This window comes from Ambystoma mexicanum, chromosome 2q (genome assembly GCF_040938575.1).
Source record: "Ambystoma mexicanum isolate Mex_15411 chromosome 2q, UKY_AmexF1_1, whole genome shotgun sequence".
In the NCBI taxonomy this organism is placed as follows: domain Eukaryota; kingdom Metazoa; phylum Chordata; class Amphibia; order Caudata; family Ambystomatidae; genus Ambystoma; species Ambystoma mexicanum.
This window is the reverse complement of record NC_090924.1, coordinates 1,282,147,845-1,282,172,413: the sequence shown is the minus strand read 5'-3', so window position 1 is coordinate 1,282,172,413 and position 24,569 is coordinate 1,282,147,845. Positions and strand designations below refer to the sequence as shown.

The window sequence follows — 24,569 nt, the reverse complement described above, 5'->3', positions numbered from 1 at the left end:
CTTGGCAATTGGGGGTCAAAGGGGTTGGGTACCAGATGGTAATTGTACCCTAGTGCTCTTGCAAGGCTGATTGTAACCCCTGGGGAAAGATGACGGGTCACGCTACGCACAGGAGCCCCAAAAAAGGGAGATGACGTGCACGCAACCCCTCCTAGACCACGTGTGCAGAAAGAAAAACCTGCACTACGCTGTGGCACCCAGTAACACAAGAATGAACGTATGCGTGTCACACGCAGCCTAGAATGACCTCTGAAGGGGTAGGCTACACATGGGGCAAGCACAGATGTTAGATACGTGCGTGACTCACCGTCTGCCAGGTAAAAGAGCGTGAAAAAGGAGCGCGTTTGGTTGGCAACACCCCCGCCAAAAGAAGATTTGTACGCTGTCTGAGGAGACAGGACAACAGTAGAAGGGAACACTGTTTGAGGGAACAGGCCCAGGTAAACCAGTAAAAGAGAAAAAAGAGAAAAAGCTGTCAGAGGTAACAGGGAATACGAACTTGAAACGCTGTGAAGTAAATCGCGTGTGAAACGACAAGAAGTACAGAATTCACCCACTCGCTCTCCACGAAAAGCACGTACAAGGAAATGGTGTTCTACGCGTACCTTTTATACAGGCCCACACGTCCAGCGTCACTTACGCGGCGTGTACGCGCTAGGGCCATTTCCACCAATTACACGCTTTGTCACTTATGCGTGTAGGGCCATTTCCACCAATTACACGCTTTGTCACTTCTGCGTGTAGGGCCATTTCCACCAATCACACGCGATGACACTCTGACGTGCAGTCTTTCCACGTGTGCTCTGTCATCACGTGCTGTGTGGGAAACACCCGTGCGGGTCACGTCACAGACGCGCTTACGCGCTGAGGGCCTTTGGTCCAATAGAATCGCGTATGCGTGCTGATGTGCTTACGCGCTAAGGGCCTTTCCTCGGTTTTCACGCTGACGTGCAGGATTTTCACGTGCCAAATCACTCCGTACCAAGCTGGCCACGCGTAAGCACACGGAAGACCACACTCCTGCCCAGAAGGCCGAACTACTGCCCCCCAGAGCCCCGAGCACGCTCCCACCTGCCATCTGCTGCTGCCTGACTGCCTGCTGCCCACGTGCACTGCCATTTGCTGCCTGCACATCAGCCAGGGGTGCTGTTGCTGTGACCACCCCTGCTGAAACCGAAGACTCCCGACTGGAATTCCATCGCTCCACAGCCCAGCCCCAGGACCCAGTTGCCCACCCACTCCTGCCTCTGGGGTTGTCGTGTCGGGGCAAACACCATCTGTGACCACTGACAACCCCCGGCCAGAGAGGCAGAGGGGCACCAGCTTCAGTGCCACCGAAGTTGGTGTCCTGGTGGAGCAAGTCCTGGGGCAGTATGATGCCCTCTTCGGAAGTTCCCGCGCCGACAAGGAAGGACGGACTCGGATCTGGACTGACATCGTGACTGCCATCAACGCGGAGGGGGTGGCAGTCCGGGACTTACAACATGTCAGGAAGCGCTGGGAGGACTTCAGGTCCAGGACCCTGAACAAGGCCTGGCGCCTCTTGAAGGCAGCGGATGCCAAGGGGCACCGGGGCCACTTGTCGGAAGAACAGATGGGGGTCCTGGAATGCATATCCCCAGCGCTCCACGTCCAGGTCCTAGAGAAGCAGACCCGTCTGGAGTCGAGCGGTGAGTGTACATGCATCCTGATTGTGAGCAGTGCGTGTGGTGATTATTCGGCATTGTGCCGGTTGCGCATCTGTTTGTATGGGGTCGAGTATGGGTGGGGGTGTACAGGGTCGTGGGGCTGACACATGCGAGGGCTGTAATGTGTGAGACATGGATGGTGCTTGTGTGTGTGGGCTTGCATGGCAAATGCAGTTGTGCGTGCACACATGTTTGGATGAATGTGTATGTAAGTAGATATGTCCGTCATGTCAGGCATGTATGTTGTTTTCGGCTGCATGTATGAGCACTGTGTACATGTGCATGTGTGTGTATTTGTCAAGGGTGCAACAGTGATGCAACATGGATGCATTTGACAGCGGTATGTGGAAGCCTGATTGGCAGATGTGACATGGATGCCCGTCTGAACAGTGCGACACTTGGCAGAGGTGTAGACATGCATGCAAGTGTGGTGGTGTGTGTACATGTGTGGTGCACTTCCTGTGTTGCATGTGATGTCTGGCTCCCCTTTGGCTGCTCATGCTGTTGTATGTGTATGGATGGTGGTGGCAGTTGCGATATGGCTGTGGTATGGCTCATGTGTGCGAGTTGCAATGACATGTGTGTTGGGGATTGTGATGACATGTCTGAGGTTTGCCAATGCCACTCATGTGCAACTGTAATGCGTGTATGTGTCCATTGTACAGTGCCCTGGTGCCTGTGTTTTGTTTCTCCCTGTCTGCAGCGTCAACTGATGAAGAGGGCGGAGAAGGTGCTGTGGAGCACAGCGGCGGGGATCCGACCGCCAGCCGGAGACGCAAGGCCCGGCTCCCCTCCCGTGTTGTCATCTCGTCGGGGAGTGAGGAGTCCGGTGCCGCGTCCCAGGCCGCAGCTGCCGGGGGGAGGTCCAAGAGGCAGAGGTTGCAGTTGGACTCCTCGGCAGCAGAAGGGGCAGCTGGGACCCCACAGGGCCCAACAGGGGAAGATGGCACGGAGTCATCCAGGTTGGTGGGGGGTTTGGTGGAGGAGGAGGCCGTGCAAGCACCAGAGACGGGGTCTGGAGGTGGGGATCCCACTGGTGCTAGTGGTGCAGTGCAGGACCAGGGACAGGAGGCAGCACAGGCGGCCGCGAAGGTGCCTGTGTGCAATCCTGTCCCCGATCCTGTCCCTGCATCATCTTGCACCAGCAGGGATGCCTACGTCCAGACCCGTTTTCAGGCAGGGGATGAGCTGACGTCAACTGGCCTTCCTCTGCCTGCGGACGTGGCCATCCAGGTCCGGGTTGAGCCTGTCCTGGCTGGTGTGGCGTTGCGTCAACGGGCCATGCGAGGTGACCTGCAGTCTTTTCATGGAGAGACTGCACGTCATCTCGAATGGCTCGTTGACCACGTCAGCCTGCTGGGACAGGTCACCCAGGCCGGATTCCGCTGTCTGATGGGGCTTGCATCGACCCCCTCCTCAACTGGACCCCCTACGCGCCAGTCGTCCTCTGTGCCATCTTCCCACCCATCAGTCACCTGGGTGCCCTGTGGAGCTGCCTCTGACGGTGCGGCCAGGCTGGTGGAGGAGGCATCCCTGCCACAGTCGGGAGTCGGAGGTCCAGCAGGGGTGGCCACATCAACAACTCCACCCCAGCCGGCGGAGGATGTGCAGGCAGCAGGAGGCAGTGCACGGGCAGAGGCAGAGCAGCAGCAGCAGCAACATGGTGGGAGACATGAAGGCTTGGGGCTTTCGACATCGGAGGGGCAGGCATCGGCCGGAGGGCAGGGGGACCCAGGACAGAGAGTGTCTTCCGTGCGGCAGCGGTTGGGCCACGCCATAGGTGCGGAGCGGCGGCAGGCGGAAGAGGCGCGGCTCACAATGGTCAGGGCGGAGAACTCCATGCGGAGGGCCCTGAGGCGGGCCGAGTGCCTCGAGGCAATCCGCAGGGGGTTGGAGGAGGACACGGCGTCGTCCCTGCAGACCCTCGGGGCCATGGAACTGGACCGCCTCCGGGACATCGAACAGGAGTTCGATGATGCCCTGGCCCGGGACACCACAGAGTGAGCCGCTGGACTTGCCCGCCGCCTTTGTATATAGTTCTTTAGTTTTAGGTTTCCTTTCTTTCTTATTATGATTTGGAGTCGACGGACACTGCTCCACTTTTTGTATATAGTTGATTTTTAGGTAGGTTTTTTAGTAGGTTTCCTTTGTTCAGTTGGGCTCATGGACCCTTGGTAGTTTTGTACATAGTTCTTTATTGCATGGAGATTTTTTTACATTTGACTTTGGACAAAATTTTTTTGGATTCTGATTTGCAGTTTTGTGTTTTTATACGGACATGCAGCTTTTTTTTTCTCATTCACATTGTAGTTTGTTTTCTTTCTTTAGCATTCTTTATTTTTTTCAATACAATTTTGTTTCCATACTTCACTGTGTGGTATCATCTCATTGGTTTCATGCATGTCATGTTGTGTGTTTTCCCATTCAATTGCAACCATTGTGTGTGACGGACATGGGTTCATTAGCTTCATGAACATTGGGGGTGTAACATGTGATTTCCATTTCCATGTGGGTGAATGGGTTACTTGGTAGGGCTTTTTGGCTGTGGAGGCTGACCATTACGCACATGATTGGGGATTGTGAGGTCCTGGTGGGGGCTGCCCATGGTGGCAGGGGGGTGGGGGTGGTGGGAGACATGAGTGGGGGCCTGGTGGAGGCTGCCCCTGCACTGCTGGGGGGTGGGGGTGGTGGGAGACATGAGTGGGGGCCTGGTGGAGGCTGCCCCTGCACTTCTGGGGGGTGGGGGTGGTGGGAGACATGAGTGGGGGCCTGGTGGGGGCGGCCCATGGTGGCAGGGGGGTGGGGGTGGTGGGAGACATGAGTGGGGGCCTGGTGGAGGGTGCCCCTGCACTGCTGGGGGGTGGGGGTGCAGGGGGACATGAGTGGGGGCCTGGTGGGGGCTGCCCCTGGTGGCTGGGGGGTGGGGGTGGTGGGAGACATGAGTGGGGGCCTGGTGGAGGCTGCCCCTGCACTGCTTGGGGGGTGGGGGTGGTGGGAGACATGAGTGGGGGCCTGGTGGGGGCTGCCCATGGTGGCAGGGGGGTGGGGGTGGTGGGAGACATGAGTGGGGGCCTGGTGGAGGGTGCCCCTGCACTGCTGGGGGGTGGGGGTGCAGGGGGACATGAGTGGGGGCCTGGTGGGGGCTGCCCCTGGTGGCTGGGGGGTGGGGGTGGCGTGAGACATGAGTGGGGGCCTGGTGGAGGCTGCCCCTGCACTGCTGGGGGGTGGGGGTGGTGGGAGACATGAGTGGGTGCCTGGTGGAGGGTGACCCTGGATGCTGGGGGGTGGGGGTGCAGGGGGACATGAGTGGGGGCCTGCTGGAGGCTGCCCCTGGTGGCTGGGGGGTGGGGGTGGTGGGAGACATGAGTTGGGGCCTGGTGGAGGCTGCCCCTGCACTGCTGGGGGGGTGGGGGTGGTGGGAGACATGAGTGGGGGCCTGGTGGAGGCTGCCCCTCCACTGCTGGGGGGTGGGGGTGGTGGGAGACATGGTTGGGGGCCTGGTGGAGGCTGCCCCTGCACTGCTGGGGGGTGGGGGTGGTGGGAGACATGAGTGGGGGCCTGGTGGAGGGTGACCCTGGATGCTGGGGGGTGGGGGTGGTGGGAGACATGGGTGGGGGCCTGGTGGAGGGTGACCCTGCACTGCTGGGGGGTGGGGGTGGTGGGAGACATGAGTGGGGGCCTGGTGGAGGCTGCCCCTGCACTGCTGGGGGGTGGGGGTGGTGGGAGACATGAGTGGGGGCCTGGTGGAGGCTGCCCCTGCACTGCTGGGGGGTGGGGGTGGTGGGAGACATGGGTGGGGGCCTGGTGGAGGGTGACCCTGCACTGCTGGGGGGTGGGGGTGGTGGGAGACATGAGTGGGGGCCTGGTGGAGGTTGACCCTGGATGCTGGGGGGTGGGGGTGGTGGGAGACATGGGTGGGGGCCTGGTGGGGGCTGCCCCTGGTGGCTGGGGGGTGGGGGTGGTGGGAGACATGAGTGGGGGCCTGGTGGAGGCTGCCCCTGCACTGCTGGGGGGTGGGGGTGGTGGGAGACATGAGTGGGGGCCTGGTGGGGGCTGCCCATGGTGGCAGGGGGGTGGGGGTGGTGGGAGACATGAGTGGGGGCCTGGTGGAGGGTGCCCCTGCACTGCTGGGGTGTGGGGGTGCAGGGGGACATGAGTGGGGGCCTGGTGGAGGGTGACCCTGGATGCTGGGGGGTGGGGGTGGTGTGAGACATGAGTGGGGGCCTGGTGGAGGCTGCCCCTGCACTGCTGGGGGGTGGGGGTGGTGGGAGACATGAGTGGGTGCCTGGTGGAGGGTGACCCTGGATGCTGGGGGGTGGGGGTGCAGGGGGACATGAGTGGAGGCCTGCTGGAGGCTGCCCCTGGTGGCTGGGGGGTGGGGGTGGTGGGAGACATGGGTGGGGGCCTGGTGGAGGCTGCCCCTGGTGGCTGGGGGGTGGGGGTGGTGGGAGACATGAGTGGGTGCCTGGTGGAGGGTGACCCTGGATGCTGGGGGGGGGTGGTGGGAGACATGAGTGGGTGCCTGGTGGAGGCTGCCCCTGGTGGCTGGGGGGTGGGGGTGGTGGGAGACATGGGTGGGGGCCTGCTGGCAGGTGCCCCACAGTGCTGGGGGGTGGGGGTGGTGGTAGACATGCATTGTTGATCAGTAGTGCAAGGTGACATGTGGGTTGGCTGGGGGGCATGCCCACGGTGGATGGGCTGCCTGCGGGACATGAGCAGGGGTGCAGGGTAGTCCCCCGTGGTGTGGGCTGCCTGCAGGGGCCGTGGAGGTTGTGGAGCGTACACCTGGGAGGACCCACACGGCCAATTCACGTGTAGTAATCCCCAGAACCCCTGAAATACACATTCCCTGCTGGTATCGCGTGTGCAACTTCCCGCGCACCCCTGAAATACACGTACCCTGCTCGCACTGGGACAATCACGTGTGGAACTTCCCGCGCACCCCTGAAATACACGTACCCTGCTCGCACTGGGACTATCGCGTGTGGAACTTCCCGCGCACCCCTGAAATACACGTACCCTGCTCGCACTGGGCCAATCGCGTGTGGAACTTCCCGCGCACCCCGAAATACACGTACCCTGATGAAATTGCGTGTGGAACTTCCCACGCACCCATGGAATACACGTACCCTGCTCGCACTGGCCCATTCGCGTGTGTAACTTCCCGCGCACCCCTGAAATACATGTACCCTGATGGAATCGCGCGTGGAACTTCCCGCGCACCCATGTAATACACGTACCCTGCTCGCACTGGCCCATTCGCGTGTGGAACTTCCCGCGCACCCCTGAAATGCACGTACCCTGCAGAAATCGCGTGTGGAACCTGCCGCGCACCCCTGAAATACACGTACCCTGCTGAAATCGTGTGTGCAACTTCTCGCGCACCCCTGAAATTCACGTACCCTGCTTGCACGGGGCCAGTCGCGTGTGGAACTTCCCGCGCACCCCTGCAATACACGTTCCCCGCTTGGCGTTTGCTGTTTGCCAGCCCGGTGAACTGGTCCAGGGTTAGCGCAGCCCTTTGCGATGATTTAGCGATTTTGATGGCTTTTCCTTGCGCGAGGGCGTTCTTGGGGGCGTTACTGGCGCTGCTGCAGGGTCGCTGCGATTCTCTGCGCCACGGCTGGTTTGGAAGCCTGAAATCCATGAATACACTGTGCGCGGAAATCGGTTTTAGCGCACGTGCCTGGCGCAGTCAATCGCACGCGGACACTCTGCGCCAGCCGCTTGCGACATTTTTCTGCGAAATTCTATGAATTACCCTCTTAGCCTATTTGACTATTATTTAAAAATAGTTGATCCCAACCATTATGGGAGCAACATATATATGCACATGCATTTGAAAGGTACATTGTACTGAGCGCACCTACATTGTATTAACTCTGATTGTCTAAGTGAATGTGCCATGACTGCAGAAACAGTTCACACATTGCTTCAGTGCTAATTTCTGTAGTTTTTTGTGTGTACATGAATATTCACAGCGCATGTGCAGGCGCGTGTCCTTGCACACTGTGCTTTACAGTGACGTGTCTGTAAACATTGTTTGGCACTTCTGTGGGGCAAGGATGCTTGAAGGCTGATGCTGCAAGAAACATGCACATTCTTTGTGGGGCCCCATGGGGAAAGCTTTTGTAATATCACCCTCAGTATTTCCTAATGTTGTATTTGAGCGCTCCTCCCACTCACTGCTTCAGTCTTATGTTGTGTGACCTTTCTGCCAGATGTTCATTTGTGCAGAGAAAAAGGCTTTGCCTCGTGAAGTATGCTGAATATGGCAATCCTCTTCTGGCCTCAACGCCTTCTACAGAGTAACATAGACCCAAAAAGTTACTCCTGGGTAGGACTTCAACTCATTCAAACTACTAAGTTCAAAGATCAATGAGCAGCAGTACTTACCTCTGCCGCTAGCTGGTCCGATCCAATCCCTGTCAGACAAGACCCTGCTCTAGAGGCTCACCCCTCCCACAGTACCAGCCATTGTGATGGGTAACACGAGACATCTGCTACCAGTGCCAAGAAGCCGGACTGGGGTGAATGGGCTCTCTATAAATATGTGCTATGTTATGTTAAGAGTTGTACTAAGTCATCACTCATTGGCTGTTGCAGCCGTCCTGGAGCAATCTTTATTTTAAGACTCCAGCACTTTATTCCTATTGATGGGTAGTTTTTTATTCCCCTGCTGTTTTAGATTTTACTGCTTTGTCTCTGTATTGTAATGTGGTATTCTGCCAATAATGTTGGCCTCACAACGCTTGGCTCTGTAAAAAAAGGAGGGCAGCGTGCGTTAGATAGCGGGAAGGCAGATGCAGAAACCTTTTGTGTTGATGGATGTAGGTCGATAGTACCCATTACCTGTGTGTCAATATGAACATCTCTAAGTTTTTTGTGGTCGGTACCGACGGGTCAGGTGAGCCTTATGGGCAACCATGGATGCTGGAGAGCAAATATTGATGGCATGGTTGTTGACAGAAGATGGATAGGGTCTGAATATGTTATGTACACTAGACCTAGGAGGTTGTCTGTAGGAGTTTGGGAGGTGTAAGGATGCAAGATTTTAGTCGTCAGAAATTAGTTAATGGATGAGGGTGTGGAGAGTGGGAGCAAGGGCGTTGTCACTTCCTTGCTCTTGGTGGTAGATTTCACTGGGATTAAAGGTGCGGACAAGTGATAGACTTGCATGGTTGGAGTACAAAAAGCCATAAAAGTGTAATGTTTCAAAGTAGCTCCATGTTGTGTGTATGTGCACACCAACACAGTCTATGGAGTTATTTGCTTCGTATGCAGGCAGTTGCAAAGAGTGAAATGCAGCTATGTGTTAGGTATGCAGTGTGCAGTATGGTCAGAAGCAAAGTTGTGTGATGTCTAACCCAATGATAAGCAGCTTATGTTTAGTTGTGCATGCAGCAAACTTTCGCTGTGCAGATGTAGGGGATGGTAAACACAGATGATTTAGTCTAGACAATCTGTAGCTATGCAGGCTAAACACAATGAGGCAATGAGGCAAACATTTTTTGCTAGAATTTCAGGCAAAAAACAGTCAGTCTAGCTATGTCTTAACGAATCAGCGGTCTGATGGGCTATGCAGATGTTTTGGTTGCTAGACAGATTCGCTTTGGATAATTGCTAGTCTAAACACAACAAGATTATAGTTGGAACCTCAGGCAAAAAGAGGGTCATTCTAGCTGTGTTATGGGGACAGCAGTATAGTGAACTATACAGATGTAGTTGATGCTAAAACACAAAGATTTATTCTAGATAATTGCTAGTCATGCTGTTTAACACAATGGGTCAATGATTCTTTGCTAGGATTTCAGACAAGAAAGAAACCATCTAGCTATCTGTTATGGGATCAGCAATATAGTTAGCTATAGCAATTAAAAAGTGTTGTGAAGGCTAACACAATGATTCTATAGAATTTAGTGCCAGGTCTTCTGGGGGCAGATATTACAAGCTCAACAGTTGTGATGTGCATACACAAACTAATGAGTCTAAAAAGGCTATGTGCAAGGTAAACAGGCAAAAAGCAGAGTGAGCCAGACCAGTGTGTGCGCCAGATGTGGGCTGGAGTGTAATTAGCCATACATGTGTGTGTCTAGCATATGAATTATTCTAGCCATGTGCTAAGGTATTAAGGCATATATTTCAGAATCCAAACAGATGTACCAGTACAGATGCATACAGAGAGTAGATTCAGACAAGTTATGTGCTAAGAATGTGAGGGAAACTATAACCTGATGGCTGAGGCATTACCAGGCCAGGTAATCACCCAGGCCAGTTAGAAGCCTGAGGGAAGCGAGGGCTTTATGTTTAGCCCAGAGCATAACCTGCCCCGGATGGGTTTATTGCTATTAGTATCCTGGTACGTTGTACCGGGATACTAACAGTGTTTTTATTTATAAGTTGAGCAGTGTGTGCCTGCCATTTCTTAACTTGAAAAAAAAAACGACAAAACAAGATCGCCACCATGGATCATGGAGATGAGAACTACACATAGCCTCATTACACGGTAGCCGGTGAGCCATGGCTCATGTCGGTAAAATACCGGCACCGCCTTGGCGGAAAGGGGATTTACCGCCCCATCCCAAGGTTGGAGGGGCGGTAAATCCCCCTTCTGCCATTGCCCTTCCCCATTCCCATTTCTGCCCCATAGGGCTCTATGGGAATGGGGAAGGCGCTAATTACGGCACCGCAATTTTGCGGTGCCGTAATTAGCTCCGAGGTCCCTTAGCGGGTTGGTATTTAACGCCTGCAAAAAGCAGGCGTTAAAACTCCAACCCGCTAAGGGACCTCGTAGTAAGGCGGCAGGGATTTACCGGTACCGGTATTTTACCGGTGCCAGTAAATCCCTACCACCTACCGTGTAATAAATAGTCCCTTCTCCCTTTTCATGGTGGTCATTGTTGTGTCTGGGAAGCGGTTGGAACACCAGTGGTCCTGGCACCGGCAAAGGATAAGGGGGTGCCAGGTAAGTGGGGCGGGGGAGTTTAATATGTGCAAAAAGAGGGTGGGGAAGGGAATGCAGAGAAAAGTAGGTGCACTTACCTCAGTGCCGGTGGGGGAATATGGCAGCTTCCAGCTCCAAGGAGGTTCGGAGTGGGGGGTTTACCATGTGGTAAAACCCCTGTTCTAAGACTCCTGATGGCTGGGAGGTCACCTTCACCCCCTACTGTGTACTAATCGTAGATTCACCTTACCTCTATGATGAGTTTTCTTTGCCCAAATGGTGGTGGCACTACCACCAGTAGAGGGTTGGGGCCCAAGGCCAGCAGGCTAACCCTTTGCCACTGCCCTTGGCCTTGTTGCCCGGGCAGTGGATGCCGTAAGAGCATTGCTTAAGAGATGGGTGGGGAAAGGTAAAAAAGTAGAAACTAACACAGTGCCCTCTATGTGCAGGCCAGATCAAAAACAGGCACAAAATAACAGTAAAACCACAGGTATAGCCCTCCAATAAAGCACCAAACAGGTCATAAAAACCTTTCCTCTCTGCCTGAATAGCATCAAGTACACAACTCTCAGTGTCATTATTTTCTACATTTACTTTATCTGGACATTTGTCACTTTCACTGATGTAAATTGCATTCACCTCTCTGGTGCTATGGCAACTTTTGCACTAGACACAGCAAAGCAAGGTGTCTTTTTTTCCAAACGCTATTCAGACGTCGTCCTTTCGTAAGGACTAATCAAGAAAAACAAGATATAGACCGGATATCCAGGGGGCATGCATTAAGCTCCGTCACTACTGAGTGGTACCTTAGGGACACTTTGTCCATCTTTTCCCGTGAATAGCGGAGTCTAGTTGTGATGAGAGCTTAGGTTGCTATACGCCAATTAGTAGTAGGGACATGGAATGTTATTTCTCTTGTGTTTTACGGAGGCTAATGTCTATTGTGGCTCTTTAGCATTGTGAGAGAACCGGAAGAAGAGTGCACTTTTAGGGGAATCATTTTCTGCAGACTCTCTTTGAGTGTCGAGAAGGGAAAATGATGGGGGTTAAAAAATGACAAAAGGAATCTTGATGGACGTATTTAGTAACCCCATAACAGACTAGTAGGGGAATCTATACTGCAAGTTAAAGAAGCACAGATGTAAGGAGCATGTTTGGGGTTTTTATGCTGTTAATAAGCAGGTGGCAACATGGAGAGGAATAACAGGCTGCTTAGAGAGCCTAGAAACCTGACACAATGCACAGGTATTATTTCACCACATATATAGAGGATGGGGTCACCTTAAGTGCTGTGTACAGTTTCCAAGGCAACGCCTTCAGAAGAAGAATGGAAACATTGGAGGTAGTCTTGATAAGGATTATTCAAATGATGTTGGGTCTGCAGCAGAAGTCCCAAGAAAATGAAATACATGCCAAGTCTTGCAAAGTATTGCTTGATAAATTCTTGAGGTACCCTGGTGAGGTGGCATATGTGATCTTGAAGTACCTACACTCATCTTAAAATATTTGTGCCTATACTGTCTGTGGCATTTGGGTCTGCAGTAAGGCAAACAGTCATTGTGGATTTAAAAGACTTGACAATAAAACCCTTCTTCCCTGAAGTGTGGCATTTGAAAGCAGAATTATCCACTTCAGCCAAGTCAAACACAGCGCAACACCACTAAGTAGGCATTAATGGAAGTTCATCTCCAATTCAGAACCACACGGGCAATGAATTGTGGGATGCAAATTAGCTCAAATGTTAAGGCTTTGCTCCAGGGAAAGGTCTTTGTCAATAGGGGCAGTGCTATTTTATAAATAGCATTTCTGAAACCAAGACACATAGCTCTCAAGGATTCAGCCAACCGCAAACATGATTGTCTCCTAATCAGGGCTCATCAGTACACTACCATCTGGATCTGGCTCTTATCCCTTGTGGGTGGAGCATTTGGGGCTTGTTTAGCAAACACCAGACAAGTGATAGTGGGTTTAAAAGACATGAGAATAAACTCTTCTACCTGAAATGTGATAGCTGAAATAGCCATTTCAGCCAGGTCACACACCGCAGAGTGACACCGAGTAGCCATTACTCAAAGTTCACCTTCAGTTCAGAACCAGAAGGCCTTCAATGGGTATGCAAACTAGCTAAAAGATCAAGTCTTTGCTCAAGGCAATTGTCTTTGTCTACAGATCAGTGCTATTTGATACATAGCATTTTTCAAGATAGACAGGCTCCAAGGATTCAGCCAACTGCAGACATATTTCAGACTTAGTATGGATTGCCAGTACAGTATGGCCTGAATCCTTGTGGTTGCTGGAGCATTGGGCCATGGTAAGCAAACACCAGCAACAATATGGTAGCTTTAAGAGACTTAAAAAGAAAACATTCCACCTGAAATGTTAAAGCAGAATTAGCCATTTTAGCCAAGTCACACACAGCACAGTGCCCCAAAGACAAACAGGCCGATTCATGGAATTAATGTGCACTGAAATTTTCAGCGCAAGCGTGCAAAAGCGTGCAAAAGCATGCAAATCACAGTGCCAGTGCGAAAATCGCAGCGAAACCCATGCACAGCGATTCATGGAAGTCCGTGCGCATTTTAATCCCAGGATGTGCACCAAAACTCTGCGTGGTGCACGCTGGCGCACACGTCTCCAAACAGCGTGCGCTACGAGCACAGCGAAATCGCACATAGCGCGCCGCACACAACAAAAGTAGGAGGAACAGAGGGCGTGACACGTAGAATGGGGAACAACGCGTGAAAATGTGGGCGTCACGGGGGAAGTACAGGAGGCAAATGCACGAAACGCACACATGCACGTTCAAAACACGTATTCATGGATACGAACGGGGCTAACGCGTGCGCCAAAAAAGACGCGCTAATCCGGAAACACGTACGCCAGCAGGAAGCAGGCGTACATGGACCCGCGCAGCATAAAAGTGTGCGCAAACAACAAACAAGCTCAGACACCAGGATGACTATACCGTTCCTAGCAGCAGTGGTCGTGGGATACCGCAGGAGGAGGAGGAGGATAGTCAGGCCCAGAATTTTCACACCCAGAACCAGCCTTTTTGGGATGCCTGATGACCAGGTGTATGGGAGGTACAGGTTTCCACCTCACATAATACTCGACCTGGTGAGTGAGTGGGAGGATGACCTCACATCACCCACCCTGTGCTCCCAAGCACTCAGCCCCCTGGAGAAGGTCCTCAATGTACTGCACTTCTTGGCCATGGAAACGGGAAGCAGGAGGGGTGTGTGTCTCACAAACCCAAGCATCTAACCCAAACTCAGGACAAGCCTGCATGTGCCCAGCCGGAATACAGTGGATGGCCATGGGAGCCACACAAGGCAACACACTGTAAAAAAAAATCAAAAATCAAAAATCAAAAATGGCCATGTGGGGACCGGGGGGGGGGGGCACCCAGGAGGTCCGAGGACAGGGTGCGCACCAACAGCCACCTGTGTGGATGTTGGGAAAAAAAACACCTCCATGGGCTCATGGCCTGCACGGCTATGCCAATGTAGGAGAACTGCTGCTGTCGCTCTCATCAACCTCTGCTGCTGCCACAGGAGGTGGTGGTGCTATGAGAGGCACCCCACACAAAGCCCTGGTATGGTCCTCCATGGCAGCAAGCATGCGGGTGTGGAAGGTCTCGTTCTGGAGGATTATAGTGCGAGATCCCCATGCACCACCTGACGTGATGCCCGGATCTCCTCCCGAGTTGCCTGCATCTCAGCTGAGAGCAAACATGTGAGCCGCTCCAGCTGATGTTCTGTCCTCAAGTTAGTGGAAGCCTCAAAGTCAACAAGAGTCTACCTGAGGTGATGGAGTTCCACCCTCAGGACTTCCCTGTGGCCCTGGGACTCTATTGATATCGATTGGCGTAGAGTCTCCAGTGCCGCCCGTCTGTCCCTGTTGGACGCCAACATGTCCTCCCTGTGTGATTGGTAAATGGAGTCTGTTGCCTGCTGTAGTTGCTCCATCTGCCTTTCAGGGGGGACAATGGAAGTGGCCACCCTCTCCATTGCTTGAGCCATCATCTCAACTGATGCTGCCTGTTGGGTTGCCATACCGTACATGGATTGTTCCCATGCGGTATTGCCTGGTGGCGTACGGCCACCGCGTCGGCGGGCACCACACCTGTTTGGGACAAGGCCATCTGCGCCTTGCTGTGCTGGCACTGCCTGAGGCTGCAGGACTGCATTCCCCCTCTGATCTGCTGGCCCAGGAACAGGATCAGATGTTGTGGAGTGTGACCCTGCATCCGTAACCACCAAAGGCGGATTTACCAACACTGACATCCCCATAGAGGGTTCTACCCTTGGTGCAGGTGGGTTGGACAGAACAGAATCCCTGCCAGAAACACTTACCTGCGATGGCACATAGGTCTCATCATCCGAATCAGCACCTGAATAGAGGTCTGGGGAGGTGCACCCAGAGACACCCCTGGACAGAATGGTCTGCAGCAAGATTGGGTTCTCACCCACCACCACACCACGTCCCCCGCTCTTGCCCGGTCGTGCCTGAGATCCCTCCTGGGTCTGCACCATCTCCCCAACCTCAACAGCATCAAGTGCGTCATCCCCTGCAAAAACATGAAAGAAAATGGAAACAGGCATTAGCACCATAGAACACAAATAGGCCTGACAAGCTACAGAACCAGTACATGATTTACACATGTCCCACATGACTATAACCCTCCCATGCATGCACTGTCACTGAGTTGGAAGGGGAGGCAAAAGGCAGACACTGATGACACCAAGATGGAAGAGCAACACAATTGCTGCATGCTGGGTAGCACTGCCATCACACATTGGCCTGTGAGTGGCATGTCCAATACATTCCACAAGTACATCCATATGTCAGTGAATGAATATTGTCAGCCATCCATGTGAGATGGACATGATGAGATGAAAAATGCTACATAGTGTGACAAAATAGGCATGTGCCACACACTGCAACACATCCATTGTACAAAAATACAGTGATTGCAGGCCGATGTACACATCAATGGTTGTGCACTTCAACATGACAGGAAACAACTATCATGTTCCACATTCAAACAGGCCCCAAAAATGTATGTGATCAGGCCAATACTCAATCAGTCTGAATGGTCAAATCATTCACCTAACAAGATAACACATGTGGGCCAATGTGGGGTTCATCAATGACAGAAGCATGTCACAAATGTGACAATAGGGCTGAGGAATGCATAGCAAAAGTGGGAGAATTGAAACAATGGGCCTCATTATGACCCTGGCAGATGGACCATGGTGCTAATAGCACCATGGTCCATGCCAGTAACTTTCCGACTCCGCCATGGCGGAATGGGGAATTACCACCACATTCCGAGGTTGGTGGAGTGGTAATTCCCCCTCCGCCATGGCCCTTCCCCATTCCCATTTTTGCCCCATAGGGCATAATGGGAATGGGGAAGGTGCTAAGTACGGTGCCACAAATTGCGGCACCGTACTTAGCACCAAGGTCCCTTTGCGGCATGGTTTTTAACGCCTGCAAAAAGCAGGCGTTAAAATCACCATCCCGCAAAGGGACCTTGTAATCAGGCGTTAAGGGTCGGCGCCATTTACGGCGCCGTAAAACCCTTAACGCCTGACTCGTAATGAGGCCCAATCAGCCTGAACGAACACTGAAAAATACAAACAATGTTGTTGCAAGATGCCACTTCAAGGGCAACTGCCGTAATGTTGCACTAAATAACTACTGTGGGCAGAAGGGATACTGTCACACCCAAATCCAAGGCCGCTGAATGTTTTGGATGAAGCACATGGGTGACCCATACCACTCAGGCACACACACCCTCACCTGGCACTCAATCAGAACCCGTCACCCAAACAACATACACATGCATTACACACACATGCATGGGCACTCACCGGACAATGCATCATAATCAGGTAGTTCTCCCACACCTTGGATCTGTTCCTCTGTGACGAAGGCCCCAGCAACAGACTCATGTTCAGTGAGTTCGTTGTCCTCTTGTGGAGACCCACCGCCAGTCACCAGAGTAGCGGCATGATTTGAGGCCAGCTTGTTCTTTGCTCTGCGTTTCAGGTCATTCCACCGCTTGTAGCAATCATCAGCTATGCGCCTCACAAATCCAAGGGCACTTATGCGGTCGGCGATGATCTGCCAGTGTATCTTACGTTGACCAGTTGTGGTCTTGGACCCTGCAGTCACCAGCATTTCGTGGCTATGTGCCGACACATAGGACACAAGTGCATCAAGTTCCGCCTCATTAAAGCAAGGCTTCCTTGAGGTACTGGAGTGTGTACCCGTGTCTGGGGTCTCAGCCTGTCATGCCAGAGCACCCTTCTTCCTCTTCTTTAAAGGTGGAGCAGAGCCAGAGTGGCTTACGCTGCTCTGGTCAGTAGGGGCAGAGTCACCGGGGGACTGGGTAGTAGGAGTGTGGGAATGCACAATGACCATAGGTCTTGATGCAGGCATTGGTTGCAGGGTAATGTTGGCAGGGGGAACGTCAGTTTGATGGAGCTGGACTGACACTGTCCTGGCTGGGAGAGTCAGAGCTGGGGCGGATGGAGCTGCAGATGCCCCTGCAGCCTCCCCACCCTGCATACTTAGGGCAGCAGATGACATAGCTGCCCCAGATCCACGTGGCTTGGTGACAACAACTTGCACCGCCACACGTGCCCTAGACCTGCTGACCTGGATGTCAGCCAGGAGTGATCCTGTGCCAGGTCAGGTGCCACAATGGGCTGGTCCAACAGGGGCTGAGCTGGGATGGTGCCAGCCAAGTTTCCCTCAACCATCGGGGGGGCATGAGTGTCCCTGATTGTTCCTCCACACATGGGGGTATAGGATAACCCTGCAAATCCCGGCCATGTCCCCTACTGCGCCGACCACGCCCACCTTTTGAAGGTCGGCCACCTTTGCCTCCCTTACCGCTTGGTCACCTCCCAACCATGGCACTGATGTTGTTGTGCGTATGGGAGTTGCAGTAAAATATTGTCCTGGGCAATTCGGGGTCAAAGGGATAGGATACTAGATGGAATTTGTACACTAGTGCTCTAACAAGGCTGTCTGTGACCCCTGGGGAAGATGATGGGTCACGCAACGCACAGGCAGCCCAAAATCAAAAATTAACATGCACGCAATCCCTCGTAGACCACGTGCGTGAAAAAATGAACCCACACTACACTATGGCACCCAGAAACACAAAAATAAGTGTTTGCGTAATACACGCAGCCTACAATGACCTCTGAAGGAGAACGCGACACACAGGGCAAGCACAGTTGCTAAGTACCATGCGGAACTCACCGTCTGCCTGGAAAAAGAACGTGAAAAATACGCGCGTGTGCGCGTTGGCAACACCCCTGCCAAAAGAAGAATTGTACGCTGTCTGAGGAGAAAGGACAAAAGGAGAAGTGAACTCTGTTTGAGGAAACAGGCCCAACAAAAATTCAGAAAAGAGCTGACAGAGGTAACAGGGAGTACGAACTAGAAACGCTGTGAAGTAATCGCGTGTGAACCGACAAGAAGTACAGATTTCACCTATTCGCTCTCCACGAAAAGCACGTACAAGGGAATGGCGTCCTACATGTAGCTTTTAAACCGGCCCACACGTACACGTCAGATACGCGTGTATGCGGGCGCTTTCCTCCAATTACACGCGATGACACTTGGACGTGCAGTGTGCTCTGTCATCACGTGCTATGAGGGAAACACCCGCGCACGTAATGTAACTTACGCGCTTACGCGCTAAGGGCCTTTGGTCCAATGAAATCGCGTGCGTGTGCTGACACGCTTACGTGCTAAGGCCCTTTCCTCGAATTACACGCTGACGTGCAATTTTTTCACGTGCCAAATCACTCCATATCAAGCTGGCCACGCGAAAACACACGGAAGACCACGCTCCTGCCCAGAAGGCCGAATTACTGCCCCTCCAGAGCCCCAAGCATGCTCCCACCTGCCATCTGCTGCTGCCTGACTGCCTGCTGCCCACGTATCCTGCCATTTGCTGCCTGCACGTAAGCCAGGGGTGTAGTTGCTGTGACCACCCCTGCTGGAACCGAAGACTCCCGACTGGGATTCCATCATTCCACAGCCCAGCCCCAGGACCCAGTTGCCCACCCACTTCTGCCTCTGGGGTTGCCATGTCCAGCACAACACCCTCTGGCAGCACTGGCAACCCCCAGCCAGAGAGGCAGAGGGCCACCAGCTTCACTGCCACCGAAGTTGGTGTCCTGGTGGAGCAAGTCCTGGGGCAGTATGATGCCCTCTTTGGATGTTCGCGCGCCGACAATGAAGGACGGACCAGGATCTGGATGGAGATCGTGACTGCCATCCACGCGAAGGGGCTGGCAGTCCACGACTTACATCATGTCAAGAAGCGCTGGGAGGACTTCAAGTCCAGGACCCTCAACAAGGCCTGGTGCCTCGCTAAGGCAGCGGATGCCAAGGGGCGCCGGGGCCAGCTGTCGAACCATCCAATGAGGGTCCTGGAACGCATATGCCCAGCGCTTTATGTCCAGATCCTTGAGAAGCAGTCCCGTCTGGAGTCGAGCGGTAAGTGTACATGCATGTTGATAGTACGCTGTGCGTGTCGTGGTGTGCCAGTAGTGTGCAGGTTGCACATGTGTTTATTTAGGGCCATGTAGGGATGTGTATGAACATGGACATGAGGCTGCCACATGTGAGTCCTCTCAGTTGTGAGACACATTGATGGTGTATGTGTTGGTAAGCATGCTGGGCAAATGCAGGTGTTGGAGCACACATGTTTGAATTTCTGTGTATGTACATTGGCATGGTTGTGGCATGGATGGTGGTTCATAATGCATGTATCTGCACTGTGTACATGTGCATGTATGTGTATCTGACAAGTGTGCAACTGTGATACAACATGGATGCACGTGACACTGATATGTAGAAGGATGAATGGCAGATGTGACATGTATGGCGATCTCATCACTGCAACAGTTGAAGGAGATGTAGAAATGCATGTAAGTGTGGTGGCGTGTGTGCATGTCTAGAGCACTCCTTGTGTTTCATCTGATGTCAGGCTCACCTTTGGCTGTTCATGCTGGTGTATGTGTATAGATGGTGCTGCCTGGTGCAATATTGCTGTTGAAATGTTCATGTGTGTGCGTTAAAATGACATGTGTGTCATGGAGTGTGATGCCGTGTCTGAAGTTAAACATTGCCACTCATGTGCAACTGTCATGTGTGTATCAGTCCATTGTACAGTGCCCTGATGCCTGTGTTTTTTCTCTCCCTGTCTGCAGCGTCAACTGAAGAAGAGGGCGGAGAGGGTGCTGTGGAGCACAGCGGCAGGGATCGTTCCGCCAGCCGGAGACGCAAGGCCCGGCTCCCCTCCCAGATTGTCATCTCGTCGGGGAGTGAGGAGTCTGGTGCCGCGTCCCAGGCCGCAGCTGCCGAGGGTAGGTCCAACAGGCGGAGGTTGGAGGTGGACTCCTCGGCAGCAGAAGGGGCAGCTGAGACCCCACAGGGTCCAACAGAGGAAAATGGCATGGAGTCATCCAGGTTGGTGGGGGGTTTGGTGGAGGAGGAGGCTGTGGAAGGGACACACACGGGGTCTGGAGGTGGGGATTCCACTGGTGCTAGTGGGCCAGTGTAGAACCAGGGACAGGAGGCAGCACAGGCCGCCGAGGAGGTGCCTGTCTGCAATCCTGTCCCTGATCCTGTCACTGCATCATCTGGCACCAGCAGGGACCCCTTTTTTCAGGGAGGGGATGAGCGCTGAAATTCACGTACCCCGCTCTGACAGCAAAATCGCGCGTGAAACTTCCTGTGCACCCCAGGAATACACGTACCCGGCTCCAATCGCGTGTGAGACTTCCCGCGAACCCCAGTTATACACGTACCCCACTCGCACAGGGCCAATCGCGTGTGAAACTTCCCGCGCACCCCCGAAATACACGTACTCTGCTCCAATCGCGTGTGAGACTTCCCGCGAACTCCAGTAATACACGTACCCCACTCGCACAGTGGCAATCGCGTGTGAAACTTCCCGCACACCCCCGAAATACACGTACCCTGCTCCAATCGCGTGTGAGACTTCCCGCGAACCCCAATAATACACGTACCCCACTCGCACAGGGCCTATCGCGTGTGAAACTTCTCGCGAACCCCAGTAATACACGTACCCCACTCGCACAGGGCCAATCGCGTGTGGAACTTTCTGCGCACCCCTAAAATACATGTACCCTGTTCAAATCGCGTGTGAAACTTCCTGCGAACCCAGTAATACACGTACCCCACTTGCACAGGGCCAATCCGTGTGAAACTTCCCGCGCACCCCCGAAATACACGTACACGGCTCCAATCGCGTGTGAAACTTCCCGCGAACCCCAGTAATACACGTACCCCACTTGCACAGGGCCAATCGCGTGTGAAACTTCACGCGCACCCCAGAAATACACGTACCCTGCTCCAATCGCGTGTGAGACTTCCTGCGAACCCCAGTAATACACGTACCCCACTCACACAGGGCCAATCTCGTGTGAAACTTCCCGTGCACCCCCGAAATACACATACCCTGCTCCAATCGCGTGTGAGACTTCCCGCGAACCCCAGTAATACACGTACCCCACTCGCACAGGGCCAATCGCGTGTGAAACTTCCCACGCACCCCCGAAATACACATACCCTGCTCCAATCACGTGTGAGACTTCCCACGAACCCCAGTAATACACGTTCCCCGCTTGCCGTGCTGGTACAGGGTTAGCGCAGCCCTTTGCGCTGGATTGGGGATTTTGATGGCTTTTCCCTGCGCGAGGGGCGTTCTTGGGGGTGTAACTTGCGCTGCTGCAGGGTCGCTGTGCCACTGTGCGCCACGGCTTGTTTTGGTAGCTAAAATCCATGAATACGCTGTGCGCGAATTGGATTTTAGCGCATGCGGCTGGCGCAGAGATTCACACGCGCACACTGTGCGCCAGCCGCGTGCACCACTTGTGCGCGAATTTCTATGAATTACCCCCAAAGACATTTCCATGGAGCAAACACGTGCCATTTGAGATGCACAATAATGCGAACATAGACATGCCAGTACTTGTTTTGAAGTTGCCCAGGGGTACAGTTTGCAGAGCAGAGCAGCTGCAAATCACCACTTCAGTCTTTGCTGGACCTATTACAATTCATCCACTGACTGAGCCCTCGCTTTGCTCAGGCCTTCCTAGGCTCGGGCTGGCAGGCTGTTACTGTCCCTGTACTCCGCCCGGCGAGGGGGTGACAACTTGCTTCTTCTCTGGAGCTCTGTCTTGTATTTATTCTTTGATTAGGCACTTGAGGGGAAAATATACAGAAGCGAGTGGGCACCACCTTGTAGAGAAACTATTCACAACAAACAAAAAACAACAAGACTGCACTGCAGTAGAGCCAGTGGCGTTGTGGGTTACGTAGATGCACACAAGCAAGCTGTAATAGTGCGTGCTCACATCCTGCCCATGCTGAAACTGAAAGAAAGCATGGTACTGTTATAGTCCATTGAGTTTCAAAGTACTATACAACTATACAACTATGTTTTTACCTTTTCAACTGAATAAATGGTATTTTGGCATAATTAGTTGTATAGTACTTTATCTGAATGACTTTGTAAGGCACTTGAGGGGCGTCAATGACAAGTAATATTATTGTGATCATCATATGGGGCACTGTTTCCAAACCTTCCATTCATTCTTTGAAATGGGGGTGGGGAGTAAACATTATCTTATGTATATGTGTGCCTTGACATATGTTTGACCCCTTGGAAAGCCGGTACACAGTCAGAGAAAGGGCTCCTTTAAGGGCAGTGGCAAAACAGATAATGGCCCTCATTACGATACTGGCGCTAAACCATGGCGCTATTAGCACCATGGTTGGTGCCGGTATCGTAACGAGTCCGCCAATGTTCAATGGGGAATTACCACACCATTCCAAGGTTGGCGGGGCGGTAATTCCCCATTGAACATTGGCCCTTCCCCATTCCCATTTTTGCCCCATAGGGCTCAATGGGACTGGGGAAGGCGCTAAGTACGGTACCGCAAGTTGCGGTACCGTACTTAGCACCAAGGTCCCTTTGCGGGTCCCTACTTTAACGGCTGGTCTAGACCAGCCGTTCAGGTCGGGTCCCGCAAAGGGACCTCGTAGTAAGGCGCTAAGTGTTTAACAGCGCCGGAGCCTTTTACGGCACCGTTAAACACTTAGCGCCAGGGTCCTAATGAGGGCCAATGTCACCTTGATCTAGTTGGAAAAATAACAGCACTTTACCTCCAGCTCCAAGTGAGGCCTCTGGGGCTCTTATTCAGATTGACACTGGACAGTGGTCAGTCAGCATTCATCCTGATAGAAACTGAAAGAGGACTGCAGCAGGTACTTGATGTGTCTGCTAGCTTTGGTTAAGATGGAAAAAGGACTAACTGGGTAGCTGAGATCTCTGAGCTGGGCAAGTGGTGACGTAGAGCCCACTTTACACTAGTATGGTAGCCTCCGTAACTCACCTCTTCGTGATTCCTGGACAGCAGAGCCAGCTCCTCACTCATGCTCTCAATCTGACTGTCAAGATCCATTTTTGTCAAGTTTGCGTCATCGATCACCTTGTACAGTGAGTTGATTTCCTCTTCCACTGCCTTCCGGAAAGGTTGCTCATTCTCATATCTGTGAAGAGTGGATTACAAGAAGAGCATAACTTGCAATGTAGTACATAACAGCCTGAAATATCTGCCTAAAAACCTGAAAGTTATTTTCATACAGTGTCATTCTGATATCAAGTCACCTATAATTGAAAAATGCCAAAACACTACCCAGGTTTAATAATAATGTATTGCAGTTCAGCTGGCTGAGCCAGGATAGAGCAGAACTCCATTTGCTGCTGGAGCATCTAATTAAGGACTGGCTCAATTTTCAAGACTCTGTTGTCCTGAAATGTTTGAGAATTCGGGGCCATTAGTTGATAAGGAGACCTCTATGGTAGTGTGTTTATGTGGCGTGCTGCCGAGGTTGACTACAGGAGAGCTGCTATGTATCTATTTTAAACCACCAAAAAAGCATTTAAATGCCTTTTGTAATGTGTCTATAATATATGTTTACAGCACATCGCCAGCTGCATTTTGGTGGGCGTTCTTATTCCACATCTGATCAAGTGGCATATACGTTGCTTCCGCGTCAATGAAAGACCGGGCATTGCTAGGGATGGCGATTCGACCATGTGTTCTAAGGAATAAAATACCACTTTATATGTAAAAAGGATATTGCAGGCCACCTCGGAGCTCTGTGATTAAGTTGAAGATAGAGGCTGGTTTGCAATGTCCTTATGATCTTGGGGGTGTTTTACCCCGTATATTGCACTCGGGAGAGGGGTTGGCTGCTCAACACTTGCAGCCATTGCACAATATCACCTCTCTTAGATCGGCCCACTTCCAGCTGAAAAGCACAGACACGTCTGAATCGGAGAAATATGCATAGGCATACTTGGACTGCTTTAGCTTGTTGTGGCATGCCATGTCTGTCAGGTTTGTGCTGCGCTCACATCTGTAGATAAAACTTAAGTCAGTTTCCGGAGCGATGATTTCTAGATCCATATTTTTGTTGTAAATAAGACACCATTTTGTGACGACACATGCAGGCTTTTGAAAGCAATTTCACGTGATGTTCTCCTTACCTCTGTATGCTCAAGAACGGTGTCTTATTTTATAATTATCCGTATTTTGACCCTCTTTTTTTTCAATAAACTTTTATTTAACATACTGTGGGAAATGACAAATACATGAACATGAGGATCACATTTCAAAGAGACAAAATGACAGAGTCTACAGAATTGCATATGTTCTGCGCTGCAGGAGAGGTCCACTAACCCAGAACCCCACCGTACCATAAGTACTTAAAACCCTTTCAACCCTGACACCACCCTACAGAAAAGTATTATTACAACAAGGAGAAGTATCGCATAAGTGGGGGTTTGGCCACAATCACTGGGCAGT

At 52.5% G+C, this 24,569-nt stretch overlaps 1 protein-coding gene across 1 annotated transcript in view; it reads right to left on the bottom strand.

The window, feature by feature from the left end:
- The window catches only part of BFSP2 (beaded filament structural protein 2), a 234,573-nt gene that overhangs the window by 111,836 nt on the left and 98,168 nt on the right, over positions 1 to 24,569 (bottom strand). The window contains exon 3 of the mRNA XM_069648705.1: positions 23,091 to 23,247. Within this exon, the coding sequence (XP_069504806.1) occupies positions 23,091 to 23,247 (157 nt within the window). The remainder of the gene's footprint in view (positions 1 to 23,090; positions 23,248 to 24,569) is intronic.